Below are 14766 nucleotides of genomic sequence, written 5' to 3' on the forward strand. Positions count from 1 at the left end.
CATCTTTGAAATGGTTTTCAGCACAGCGGTTCTTTGACAGCTGATAAGATCAAAACCGTAGCAGTAATAAAAACTCTTTCATCAACTTTTAATCAGAAGGGTTCAATCTCTCTCCTGAAGCCGACACGACAAACGCGCTCAGAAGAGATAATGTTTGAAAAAAGATGACCAGTTTTTACAAAACTTTTGTTTTGAAAGGGGAATTGCAAACTTCCTGTTGATGTTTGCTGGGAGTTGTCGATATATGAAATGTAGATCTAAGTGAGACCTACATAGAGGTTTTTGTTTCATGTCTTTACGGCGTTCTTCCTGGAAGTTACAGGCAGTTTTGTCCGTGGTTTCTTCCTAGGAGCAGTTTTGTCTGTGTGTTATTCCTAGGGGGCGCTAGAGCGCAATTTTGATTTTTGGGGTTAGATTTTTTTTGATTAGATCGCAATTTTCGCCAGTCCTGATGTTTGTGTCCAGTTTGGTGAGTTTTGAAGGATGTTAAGGGGGTCAAATTACAGCTCAAAGAGGCAAAGGTGAGTGTTTTTACAAAACCTTTGTTTTGAAGGGTGAATTGCAAACTTCTTGTTGATTTTTTGCTGAAGAATGTCAGTATGAAATCTAGGTCTAAGTGAGACCTACATAGAGGTTTTTGTTTCATGTCGCTACGACATTCCTACTGGAAGTTACAGGCAGCTGTGTCTGTGTTTTCTTCCTATGGGGTGCTAGAGCGCAATTTTTAGTTTTGGGGTTAGGTTTTTTGATTAAATTGCAATGTTCGCCAGTCCTGATGTGTGTGTCAAATTTGGTGAGTTTTGAAGCATGTTAAGGGGGTCAAATTACAGCTCAAAGAGGCAAAGGTGAGTGTTTTTACAAAACCTTTGTTTTGAAGGGTGAATTGCTAACTTCTTGTTGATTTTTTGCTGAAGAATGTCAGTGTATGAAATCTAGGTCTAAGTGAGACCTACATAGAGGTTTTTGTTTCATGTCGTTACGACATTCCTACTGGAAGTTACAGGCAGATGTGTCTATGGGGTGCTAGAGCGCAATTTTTAGTTTTGGGGTTAGGTTTTTTGATTAAATTGCAATGTTCGCCAGTCCCAATGTGTGTGTCAAATTTGGTGAGTTTTGAAGCATGTTAAGGGGGTCAAATTACAGCTCAAATCTGCGGAATAAAGAAAGAAAGAAAGAATACAACGCTAGAAATTCAATAGGGTCCTCTGTCCCAAAGGGACATCGGTCCCGAATTATCTAACCTCAAAAATACCTTAAAATAAGTATATTCTCACTAATAACAAGTGCACTTTTCTTGGTAGAAAAAAAAAGAGACCTTTGTAGGAGCCTAAATGATGTTTAAGTTCATTTACATGTTATGGAAGGTGCTTCATGTTTACTCAGCCAACATGGGACTATTTACTTTATTTGCATGATAAGAAAATGTATATATTGAATGCTCAGAGTAATTATAGAGCTCACTTTATTTATGATTATTACATTTGTCTAAAGCAGGGGTCTCAAACACGCGGCCCGTGGGCCAATTGCGGCCCGCACCTTAATATGAAAATTTAATGTTGGTGCGGCCCGCAAGTTTTGTACGAATGGCGAGTTGCAGCGTTATGCTTTCCAAATATCAGTGCCCATCATGTGATAATCATCCATCCATCCATTTTCTACCGCTTATTCCCTTTGGGGTCGCGAGGGGCGCTGGTGCCTAACTCAGCTACAATCGGGCGGAAGGAGGGGTACACCCTGGACAAGTCGCCACCTCATCGCAGGGCCAACACAGATAGACAGACAACATTCACACTCACATTCACACACTAGGGCCAATTTTAGTGTTGCCAATCAACCTATCCCCAGGTGCATGTCTTTGGAAGTGGGAGGAAGCCGGAGTATCCGGAGGGAACCCACGCATTCACGGGGAGGACATGCAAACTCCACACAGAAAGATCCCGAGCCCGGGATTGAACCCAGGACTACGTATTGTGAGGCAGACGCACTAACCCCTCTCCCACCGTGAAGCCATGTGATAATCATTCCCCTATTAACAATGTTAAGGGAGGACCATGGAGGCACTGCTTTTGGCGTCCTCCACAAACTGTACAATCTACTTGCCAGCCCAGCTTCATGTTGTATTTAGCTCTTCTATACGCATCAAGACATAGTTGATCAACAGCCACACAGGTCACACTGAGGGTGGCCATATAAACAACTTCAACACTGTTACAAATATGCGCCACACTGTGAACCCACACCAAATAATAATGACAAACACATTTTGGGAGAACATCTGCACCGTAACACAACATAAACACGACAGAACAAATACCCAGAATCCCATGCGGGGGTTTATATTGTAGCCGGGAAGAGTTAGGGCTGCATTAGATTCGATCGAACCCAGGTTAAGAACCACTGGTTTATGGCCTTTAAGTCAAAACCGTTATTTAAATCGCAAACACACAAACTATGCAACATTTTCCCCCAAAACATTTCAAAGTGGAATATTTGACGTGAAGTAATTGGAACCCTAAACAGGTCAATAATTCATAACAATAAAAAAAAGAATAAGTGTTGAAAATAAGCCAAATGTATATTTATATTTTTTTTACTTTTAACGCTTAAAGGCCTACTGAAACCCACTACTACCCACCACGCAGTCTGATAGTTTATATATCAATGATGAAATATTAACATTGCAACACATGCCAATACGGCCTTTTTAGTTTACTAAATTGCAATTTTAAATTTCCCGCGGAGTTTCTTGTTGAAAACGTCGCGGAATGATGACGTGTACGCGTGATGTCGCGGGCTGTTAGGAAATATGAGCGCTGCACACACACACAGCTAAAAGTCGTCTGCTTTAACCGCATAATTACACAGTATTTTGGACATCTGTGTTGCTGAATCTTTCGCAATTTGTTCAATTAATATTGGAGAAGTCAAAGTAGAAAGATGGAGTTGGGAAGCTTTAGCCGTTAGCCACACAAACACACGGTGATTCCTTGTTTAAAATTCACGGAGGTGAAACTTTACTATGGATCAGAGCGGACATGGATCCCAACCGAATGTCAACCAGCAGGTTTCGGGGAGAAAATTGTGGTAAAAAGTCGCTTCTTACCGGATACCAGCTGAGCTCGCCCCCGTCCATAAAGCTGCCGTCGACTTTGCTGAGACACTGCGCGTCAACACACCCGTGGATATACACCTCCGACTATCAGGTACTGTTAAACTCACTAAAACACTAGCAACACAATAGAAAGATAAGGGATTTCCCAGAAGAATTATCCTAGTAAATGTGTCTAAAAACATCTGCATCTGTTTCAATGCAAATGCGTTTTTTTTTTTTTTACTTTTTTTTTTTTTTTCTTTCTTTCTAGTCCGTCGCTATCAATACCCTCAAACACGAATCTTTCATCCTCACTCAAATTAATGGGGAAATTTTCGTTTTCTCGGTCCGAATAGCTGTTTTTGTTGGAGGCTCCCGTTAAAATCAATTTGAATTTGTGAGGAGCCATCAACATGTGACATCATCGTCTGCGACTTCCGGTAGAGGCAGGGCTTTTCTCTTAGCACCGAAAGTTGCAAACTTTATCGTCGATGTTCTCTACTAAATCCTTTCAGCAAAAATATGGCAATATCCCGAAATGATCAAGTATGACACATAGAATGGACCTGCTATCCCCGTTTAAATAAGAAAATCTCATTTTAAGTCTGTAGATCTCTTCATTATAAGATTTTATAATTGTTTTCATACTTTTTTGTTTGATGCCCTTTTTGTGAAAGAAAACTTTGTTTCGTACAAAATATGCAATATTATTCCCCCCCAAAATATTTGAAAGTGAAATTGTTCCAGTGAAGTAATCGGAGCCTTCAGCAGGTCAATAAAAGTCCGCATGGCAGCTTTGTGTTATTAGTGTCAACATTGTAACTTTTTCTTGTTACATGTCACTGTTTACTCCATCCATTCATCCATTTTCTACCGCTTATTCCCTTTTGGGATCGCGGGGGGCGCTGGCGCCTATCTCAGCTACAATCGGGCGGAAGGCGGAGTACACCCTGGACAAGTTGCCACCTCATCGCAGGGAACACAGATAGACAGACAACATTCACACTCACATTCACACACTAGGGCCAATTTAGTGTTGCCAATCAACCTATCCCCAGGTGCATGTCTTTGGAAGTGGGAGGAAGCCGGAGTACCCGGAGGGAACCCACGCATTCACGGGGAGAACATGCAAACTCCACACAGAAAGATCCCGAGTCTGGATTTGAACCCAGGACTGAAGGGACTTCGTATTGTGAGACAGACGCACTAACCCCTCTGCCACCGTGAAGCCCTCTGTTTACTCTTTTATGTTTTAAATTTTTTATTATAGTATTTTTTTAGAATGTGCCGGGGGCCATTAACAAATTAGCTGGGGGCCACAAATGGCCCTCGGGCCGCACTTTGGACACGCCTGCTTTAAATGAAGTGAATGCTAGTGCCATTATCTTTACATAATGATATGCACTCTGCATCATGATTTTTATTTTTGTAATTATTACCTTAAAAAAGTAGATTTATACTTGTGTTGATGACACAGCTTTGCATCAGTTGATATTCTACTTTCAAGCATGTTTTACACAATATAGGTCATCAAATCTCAGCAACAAGCTGTAATATCTTACTGAGATCATTTAGGACCGAAACACTTAAAACAAGTAAAACACTCTAACATAAAATCTGCTTAGTGAGAAGAATTATCTTATCAGACAGAAAATAAGCAAATATCACCCTTATTTGAGATATTTAATCTCAGTTTTTGCAGTGTTTGCGCGGGGAAAGAAATGGATACTTCATCACAACATCCGGTTTTGGTGAGCAAAGACTTTTTCCGAACAGAGCATCACTAGTCTATAATGCGCAAATAATAGGTTTGTGGAAGGCTTCCTGCCGCCCTCGTGCAGGTTCCAGGGATCATTAAGGAATGACATCGCTTGAGCAGGATTGACTTGCATTTATTTGCCAATAAAGCTGTCGTTCATATGCTCTGCCACAATAGTCTTACATGTGCTTTTCAGCAATAGTCCCGTTTGTCTTTCACGTCTGTTCGTGCTCCAACTCCACCTCCAACTACTTGTCCTTTCTGAATGCTGCTTTTTTAAAGGGGAACATTATCACAATTTCAAAAGGGTTAAAAACAATAAAAATCAGTTCCCAGTGGCTTGTTGTATTTTTTGAAGTTTTTTTCCAAATTTTACCGGTCCCCGAATATCCCTAAAAAAAAGCTTTAAATAGCTTGATTTTCGCTTTTTGCGCTGCGACTATCCATTTCCCTGTGACGTCATACAGTGCTGCCAATGTAAACAAATAACGGCGAATACCACAGCAAGATATAGCGACATTAGCTCGGATTCAGACTCGGATTTCAGCGGTTTAAGCGATTCAACAGATTACGCATGTGTTGAAACGGATGGTTGGAGTATGAAAGTATTGAAGAAGAAACTGAAGCTATTGACGCTATTCATAGCCCTAGCATGGCCGAATAGCTGCGTTAGCATCACCGGTAAAATGTGCGGACCAAACGATCAGGATTTTTGCATCTTGTGACGCTGGAGCAACTTAAATCCTTCGATTGGTAAGTGTTTTTTTCGCATAAAATGTGGGTGGAAGGAAACATAATATAGTTGCAAATGCATCTGCAGGTTATCCATACATCTCTGTGCCATGTCTGCTTTAGCACCGCCGGTAAATAGCATGTTAGCATCGATTAGCGTAGCATGTTAGCATCGATTAGCTGGCAGTCACGCCGCAACCAAATATGTCTGATTAGCACATAAGTCAACATCAACAAAACTCACCTTTGTGATTTCGTTGACTTTATTGTTGACTTTATTGTCTCGTCCGTTGACTTTATTGTTGACTTTATTGTCACGTCCGTTGTGTCCTGAGCAAGACACTTCACCCTTGCTCCTGTTGGGTGCTGGTTGGCGCCTTGCATGGCAGCTCCCTCCATCAGTGTGTGAATGTGTGTGTGAATGGGTAAATGTGGAAGTAGTGTCAAAGCTCTTTGAGTACCTTGAAGGTAGAAAAGCGCTATACAAGTACAACCCATTTATCATTTAAATGCATCTGCAGGTTATCCATACATCTCTGTGCCATGTCTGTCATCGCCGGTAAAAGGTGGAGAGACTTTGGCACATTCAATGGGGGTCTGGCGGCAGACACTTTCGCATCTTTGGGCCAGTGGTGCAACTTGAATCCCTCCCTGTTAGTGTTGTTACAACCTCCGACAACACACCGTCGAGGCATGATGTCTCCAAAGTTCCAAAAAATAGTCGAAAAAACGGAAAATAACAGAGCTGAGACCCGGTCTTTGCAATGTGTTGAAAATTAAAATGGCGGCTGTATTACCTCGGAGACGTCATGTTCTGACATCATCGCAAAAAGAGCGATAAACAGAAAGGCGTTTAATTCGCCAAAATTCACCCATTTAGAGTTCGGAAATCGGTTAAAAAAAATATATGGTCTTTTTTCTGCACCATCAAGGTATATATTGACGCTTACATAGGTCTGGTTATAATGTTCCCCTTTAACAGAACGACAGGTGATTAGATGAACACTTTCAGCTGTGTCATCCACTCACCTGTCGCCAACCTCCAAGCCGGCCCTACCACACCCTGCTTCCCTGCAGGTGCGCAGGCCACGCCCACCACAAGGTTATATGTAATATATGTTTTGATTCCAAAGAAATAGCGATTGTTGAAGCATTGGAATTGACGCTGTGGCGTATAAGCTTTCATAGTATGTACATCGGTGGTCCCCAACCACCGGGCCGCGGCTCGATTGGCAGAAGAATTTTTTATAAAAAAAATGTTTATTATTTATTATTATTATTTTTTTATTAAATCAACATAAAAAACACAAGATACACTTACAATTAGTGCACCAACCCCAAAAAACTACCTTTTTCATGACCCCAAAAAAATTGCAGTGTTCTTAATTACTTGCCACTTTAAAACAGGGGTCCCCAACCACCGGGCCGCGGCCTGGTACCGGGCTGTGGCAGAAGAATTTTTTATTAATTTTTATTAAAAAAATAAAAATACTTTTGTTTTTAATTAAATCAACATAAAAAACACAATATACACTTACAATTAGTGCACCAACCACAAAAACCTCCCTTTTTCATAACAAAAATGTCCCTTTTTCATGACAAAGAAGAAAAAAAAAAAGGATCCCATTTTCCCCCCAATCAAGTACATTAATGATTTTTTTGCTATCAAATACACATTAAGAATCGTGAAAATTCATAAGTATCGGTATGAACTACGGATTTTTTTGGTATTGTTATCAACCTGCCATGACTCATTTAATTAAAAAGTAATATAAAAAATGTGTTCTGCAATACCAACTTAACACAGACTACCCTAAAGAATGTCCGAATTACATTTCTACAGTATTGTCCTGTGAGAAGATTTACTGTAAAAAAGTAGTTGCTTTTTAGGGAACTAATTAAGATTGTCATCCTACAAGTGCTTTGGCTGCTCTATTGAAAAGGTCAACGTCAGCAGAAACTCCTGAAAATCCTTTGTTTGGCCGTCTCGTACGTATTTGCGGTCGGTGAGCAGATGTGGTCGACATCGCCACGCATGTGACCTTTACTGATGGGAATGTCTCCGTTGTCTTGAGACCCCCTTTTTTCCTCCCTGAACGACTCGTCTCTGTCTCTCACTGCCAATAAAGGAAAGTGAAAGTACTCTGCTGTTATGACATTGTGTTTCCGACACACACACACACACACACACACACACGTTATTTTATTTGTTACCTTCTTGAGACCTGAGAAAAATGCCTACCTCTTTAGGAGCACCCTTTCTAGATATATAAAGATGTGTATTTACAACATGAATAATATATACATACTATGCAAATATAAAGAAAGATTGTTGTAAAAAATGAGTTGGAATTTCACCAAAAAAAGGTCACAATTTTACAAGAAAAACTTGGAATTTTGGCGGTATTATAATAAATGTCGTGTTTATACTCAACTCAAGTCAAAGTTTGACAAGAAAAACTAAGCATTAGTGTGATATTTTGATAAAAGTTAGAATTTTACTCAATAACAGTCGCAATTTTACAAGAACATTATGACAAAAGTCATAATTTCACTCAAAAAATGTCACTATTTTACAAGAACAACAAAAAAAATTGGCAATATTGTGATAAAAGTCAAAATTTCATGTGACAAATGTCACCATTTTGCGATGAAAAGGAATAATTTTTATATAAAGTAATAATTTTACAAGTAAATATTGCAATATTACAGAAATAATACGAGAAATGATTCCCAATTTTATAAGAAAAAAGTCGACACATTGTGAGAAAAAGACTGCTTTTAGTTCATTTATAGTTTGTGAATTTTTTGTTTGTAATTGTTTTTTAATCTTCATTATTTACTTCAAGTTACTACATTATGTCTCTATATACATATTTATTTTATTTTTTTTAATTAATTTTGGCCAAAGCGGGCGCATTTATATCTTTTACACACACTTGTTATTTCATATGTTGACCAGAGGTGGAGCACTTTTAAAACCGACACACGGTCAATTTAAAGAATCCCTCCTTTTTAAGACCACCCTAATTTTGATAGATTTCACCACCAAGGGTGCAAATGAGATATTATTTTTTTGTTTTTTGTAACGGGCTTAAGGCCGATGACAAAGGAGTCACGGACCACAGGTAGCCCCTCTGCCGCATTTTGTTCAACCCAGCTCTAGAAGCCAACTGTTAATGGCCACTATGGTCTTAGTAGCGTAATTTATTTGTTCATCCTATGGTCACTTATAGAATCTGGGTTGTCTTATGTCAGCACCAGAGCTCGTAAAATCAAGATTTTTTCGGGGATGAATAGGGAAGTCCTGCTTTAGCTGCCGTCTTGTTTTATCATACATTGCTGCCTTTGCACCTGTCAATGTTTACTTTTGTATGCACATTTAATCAACAAGAATCCTGACTTTGGAGCAATGTTCACGGACTCTAGTATTTGGTTCTCTAATACAGTGGTTCTCAAATGGGGGTATGCGTACCCCTGGGGGTACTTGAAGGTATGCCAAGGGGTACGTGAGCTTTTTAAAAAAATATTTCTAAAAATAGCAACAATTCAAAAATACTTTGAATGTATATTTATTGAATAATATGAATGTAAGTTCATAAACTGTGAAAAAAAAATACAACAATGCAATATTCAGTGTTGACAGCTAGATTTTTTGTGGACATGTTAGACGTTAAAGATTTATCTTTTTGTGAAGACATGTTTAGAATTAAGTTCATGAATCCAGATGGATCTCTATTACAATCCCCAAAGAGGGCACTTTAAGTTGATGATTACTTTTATGTGTAGAAATCTTTATTTATGATTGAATCACTTGTTTATTTTTCAACAAGTTTTTTGTTATTTTATATATTTTTTTCCAAATAGTTCAAGAAAAACCACGACAAATGAGCAATATTTTGCACTGTTAAACAATTTAATAAATCAGAAACTAATGACATAGTGCTGTATTTTACTTCTTTATCTCTTTTTTTTCAACCAAAAATGCTTTGCTCTGATTAGGGGGTACTTGAATTTAAAAAAATGTTCACAGGGGGTACATCACTGGAAAAAGGTTGAGAACCACTGCTCTAATAAATGCAATGGTTTTCCGTAACTGGACCAGAATTTCGGTCCTAACTTGTTCACCGGTCCTCATATGGAAGGTACTTTTCCTTGTTGATGTCTCAAGAAGGGAAGAAATACAAGAACACACTAACACCAGAGTAAATTAATTTAGTAAATCTCATACCCATAATCTCATAGGAATGTCTCCAGGATTCCACCATTAACAGAAATAAAGAATAAACTAACAAAGTGTGCATGTCTGTGCTACAGGTGGCGCTCTACAACACAGACCAGGAAGGGAGCGACAGTCCGAGAAGCAGCCTTAACAACAGCCTGTCAGATCAGAGTCTGGCCTCCGTCAATCTCAACAGTGTGGGCAGCGTGCACAGCTACACTCCGGTAAGACTGGGACAGAACCACTACTCTAGCTACTAATACATCACATCTGGAATATTGCTGGGAAACGTTCTCATTACATTGGTTTTTGCAAATGGAAAAACGTTCTGCAAGGGATCAGGAATGAGCTTCAGAATGACCAGAACACCAGCAGACTTTATCCAAAAATCTCCAATATTGTTAGATAATAATAGTTTCATTCACTCACATAATACCATGGATAAGAAAAACCTGAATATAAGATGACTCCTCTTTTTTCAAGACCAAAAATCAATCAATCAATCAATGTTTATTTATATAGCCCTAAATCACAAGAGTCTCAAAGGGCTGCACAAACCACAACGACATCCTCGGTACAGAGCCCACATAAGGGCAAGGAAAAACTCACCCCAGTGGGACGTCGGTGACACTGACTATGATGACTATGAGAAACCTTGGAGAGGACCGCATATGTGGGCCTTTCCGAACCCTCTTTGTAAACGATCAATGAGTCCAAACAAGGCTAAGAGCCTGAGATTCAAGAAATAGAAGGCACACTTTCCCGTGTAAAAAATTGTCCGAGGAGGGGTGCTTTAAAGGGGAACATTATCACAATTTCAAAAGGGTTGAAAACAATAAAAATCAGTTCCCGGTGGCTTGTTGAATTTTTTGAAATTTTTTTCAAAATTTTACCGGTCTCTGAATATCCCTAAAAAAAGCTTTAAAGTGCTTGATTTTCGCTATTTGCGGTGCGAGTATCCATTTCCCTGTGACGTCATACAGTGCTGCCAATGTAAACAAACAATGGCGAATACCACAGCAAGATATAGCGACATTAGCTCGGATTCAGACTCAGATTTAAGCGGCTTAAGCGATTCAACAAATTACGCATATATTGAAACGGATGGTTGGAGTATGAAAGTATTGAAGAAGAAACTGAAGCTATTGAGCGAAAAGCTATTGACGCTATTCATAGCCATAGCATGGCCGAATAGCTGCGTTAGCATCGCCGGTAAAATGTGCGGAACAAACGATCAGGACTTTCGCATCTTGTGACACTGGAGCAACTTAAATCCTTCGATTGGTAAGTGTTTTGTTCGCATTAAATGTGGGTGGAAGGGAACGTAATATAGTTGCAAATGCATCTGCAGGTTATCCATACATCTCTGTGCCATGTCTGCTTTAGCACCCCCGGTAAATAGCATGTTAGCATCGATTAGCGTAGCATGTTAGCATCGATTAGCTGGCAGTCAACATCAACAAAACTCACCTTTGTGATTTTGTTGACTTTATAGTTGCAAATGCATGTGCAGGTTATCCATACATCTCTGTGCCATGTCTGCTTTAGCACCGCCGGTAAATAGCCTGTTAGCGTCTATTAGTGTAGCATGTTAGCATCGATTAGCTGGCATTCACGCCGCAACCAAATATGTCTGATTAGCACATAAGTCAACATCAACAAAACTCACCTTTGTGATTTCGTTGACTTTATTGTTGCAAATGCATCTGCAGGTTATCCATACATCTCTGTGCCATGTCTGTCATCGCCGGTAAAATGTGGAGACACTTTGGTACATTCAATGGGGGTCTGGCGGCAGACTCTTTCGCATCTTCGGGCCAGTGGTGCAACTTGAATCCCTCCCTGTTAGTGTTGTTACACCCTCCGACAACACACCGACGAGGCATGATGTCTCCAAGGTTCCAAAAAATAGTTGAAAAAACGGAAAATACCAGAGCTGAGACCCAATGTTTACAATGTGTTGAAAATGAAAATGGCGGCTGTATTACCTCGGCGACGTCACATTCTGACGTCATCACATCCAGAGCGATAAACAGAAAGGCGTTTAATTCGCCAAAATTCACCCATTTAGAGTTCGGAAATCAGTTAAAAAAATATATGGTCTTTTTTCTGCACCATCAAGGTATATATTGACGCTTACATAGGTCTGGTGATAATGTTCCCCTTTAAATGCTGGTTTAATGTGGGTAAAACGGGAATTAGGCTAAATAATTATCCGGCTTAGTGTAGACATAGCCTTAGACCAGGGTTCGGCAACCTTCAGCATACAAAGAGCCATTTGAGCCCATTTTCCCCCCAAATAAAAACCAACTACAGCCGCAAACTCTGTTCGATTCCTTCCCTTAATTAATGAATTTGGAATAAATCAAGTCGCGACAATATTCTGAAGGCATACAACTCCGGCATATTTCATTTGACTTAAAAAGGGAAAAGAACAATCTTGTCATCAATGAAAGCAAATTCATCCGTCCATGAAGCATTAAATGTTCTTTTTTCATCAGGCCGCAAAAAACAATACAATTGCTTGGCAGCAAGAGATGAGGCAGAGGGGCTCAGACATACGCAAATCCCTTAAAGGGGAACATTATCACAATATCTGAAGGGTTAAAACCAATAAAAATCAGTTCCCAGTGACTTATTTTATTTTTTGAAGTCTTTCTCTAAATTTTACCCATCACGCAATATCCAGAAAAACGGCTTCAAAGTGTCTAATTTTAAATGTCATTATATCCACCCGTCCATTATCCTGTGACGTCACAGCGTGATCACACAGAAACAAACACGGCGGATAGCACAGGAAGGTATAGCGATATTAGCTCGGATTCAGACTCGGATTTCAGCGCCGTAAGTGATTCAACAGATTACGCATGTATTGAAACGAATGGTTGGAGTGTGGAGACAGGTAGCCAAAACGAAATAGAAGAAGAAACTGAAGCTATTGAGCCATATCACGACAGACAGCGGCACGGGAGGAAGCGAGGACGAATTTGGCGATTGCCTTCTAACCAACGATTGGTATGTGTTTGTTTGGCATTAAATGTGGGTGGAGGGAAAGGCTGAATGCAAATATAGCTACAAATGAGGCATAATGATGCAATATGTACATACAGCTAGCCTAAATAGCATGTTAGCATCGATTAGCTTGAAGTCATGCCGTGACCAAATATGTCTGATTAGCACATTCTACATAAGTCAATAACATCAACAAAACTCACCTTTGTGCATTCATGCACAACGTTAAAAGTTTGGTGGACAAAATGAGACAGAAAAAGAAGTGGCATAAATCATATCCAGGGGGTTTACCTCGCTGGTCTGCGGTAAGAGACTGCCGTCGTCCCTGAATAGCTCGCACTCGGGCAGATTCAGTGGTAGTTTATTTTCCGATATTGCAGATTTCGTTGACTTTATCGTTGGAAATGCATCTCCTTTGAGTGTCGCAGGATATCCACACATTCTTGTGTGGGTATCGGAAAAAACACAGAGCTGATTTGACTTGGTGCGAGTAATAAGATTGAGAAAATGGCGGATTGTTTCATGTTGTGACGTCACAGGTGAAAGGTCATCGCTCGACAGGCTATCAATTGAAAGGCGTTAAATCGCCAAATTCACCATTTTAGATGTTAAAAAAATATATGGTCTTTTTTCTGCAACATCAAGGTATATATTGACGCTTACATAGGTCTGGTGATAATGTTCCCCTTTAAGGGGTGATGGACGACTGGGCAGTGCCAGAGGAGCTGCAGCCTGCCACCGTAGCCCCCCACTCCCTCCCCTCTGTTGCAAGTTTCGAGATGTATGTTGTAATATGTATATGTGCCTTTCTATTGAGGTTTTTTCCCCACTCACTCTAAGGAGCCCAGTCTAAGTTGTATTTTTTTTACTAATTTTCCCCCAGCTTTTACATTTTTCCCATCTTTTACGGGGCTTAGGGTTAGCGTCATGAATACAAAGGATTAGGGGTATGAATACAAAGGATTAGGGGTATTTGTTGTGTTGCGTTTATGTTGTGTTACTGTGAGGATGTTCTCCCGAAATGTGTTTGTCGTTCTCAATTGGTGTGGCTTCACAGCGTGGCGCATATTACTAAGAGTATTAAAATTGTTTAGATCACAACCATTAGTGTACTCTGTGTCACCCAGTATGCCTTGCAGTCGTGTGCGTGTCGACGCAGAAGCCACACACAACATGATGCTGGACTGACAAGCAGATCATACATGTTGTAGTAGGCGACAAAGCCGATGGCTTCATAGCACGCCCTAATACTTATTATCTGGGTGACTGCCAGCAGTCATTCTGTAGAATAATAGCGTCTCTTATTGTCTTCTTCACTTTATGACACGGGTCTTAGATTGCATTTTGAATGGCAAAGGATACCGATCACAGAACCATGCATATCAAATATTTCCGGATGGTCCATCCGCCACCCGCCCGGATCTAATTAAAATCTATTTTTTCGTCATGTCACCCGCCCGACCCGCGGTTTATCCGCGGACGAGACCGCAAACCGCGCATCTCTACTGGGAACTGATTTTTATTGGTTTTAACCCTTCAGAAATTGTGATGATGTTCCCCTTTAAGGGAATCTTGTCTCCTTTCAGCTGTCGTAGAATCAGTCGGGAGTCAGTCCGCAACTGCACGACTGATGTCTCAGGCTAGATTCCTCTTGGTTGTATCATATGCTAGGAAAACATGCATATCAAATATTTCCGGATGGTTCATCCGCCACCCGCCCGAATCTAATTAAAATCAATTTTTTCGTCATGTCACCCGCCCGACCCGCGGTTTATCCGCGGACTACGCGAATAAACCGCAAACCGCAGATCTCTACTGGGAACTGATTTTTATTGGTTTTAACCCTTCAGAAATTGTGATGATGTTCCCCTTTAAGGGAATCTTGTCTCCTTTCAGCTGTCGTAGAATCAGTCGGGAGTCAGTCCGCAACTGCACGACTGATGTCTCGGG

The 14766-nt window shown here is 40.2% G+C and overlaps 1 protein-coding gene across 1 annotated transcript in view; it reads left to right on the forward strand.

Annotated features, from left to right (window-relative positions):
• Positions 1–14766, forward strand: part of foxj3 (forkhead box J3) — a 348227-nt gene that overhangs the window by 295316 nt on the left and 38145 nt on the right. Inside the window, exon 6 of the mRNA XM_061888811.1 lies at positions 9900–10028. Coding sequence (XP_061744795.1) covers positions 9900–10028 — 129 coding nt within the window. The remainder of the gene's footprint in view (positions 1–9899; positions 10029–14766) is intronic.

The sequence above is a fragment of the Nerophis ophidion genome, linkage group LG02, assembly GCF_033978795.1.
Source record: "Nerophis ophidion isolate RoL-2023_Sa linkage group LG02, RoL_Noph_v1.0, whole genome shotgun sequence".
In the NCBI taxonomy this organism is placed as follows: Eukaryota; Metazoa; Chordata; class Actinopteri; order Syngnathiformes; family Syngnathidae; genus Nerophis; species Nerophis ophidion.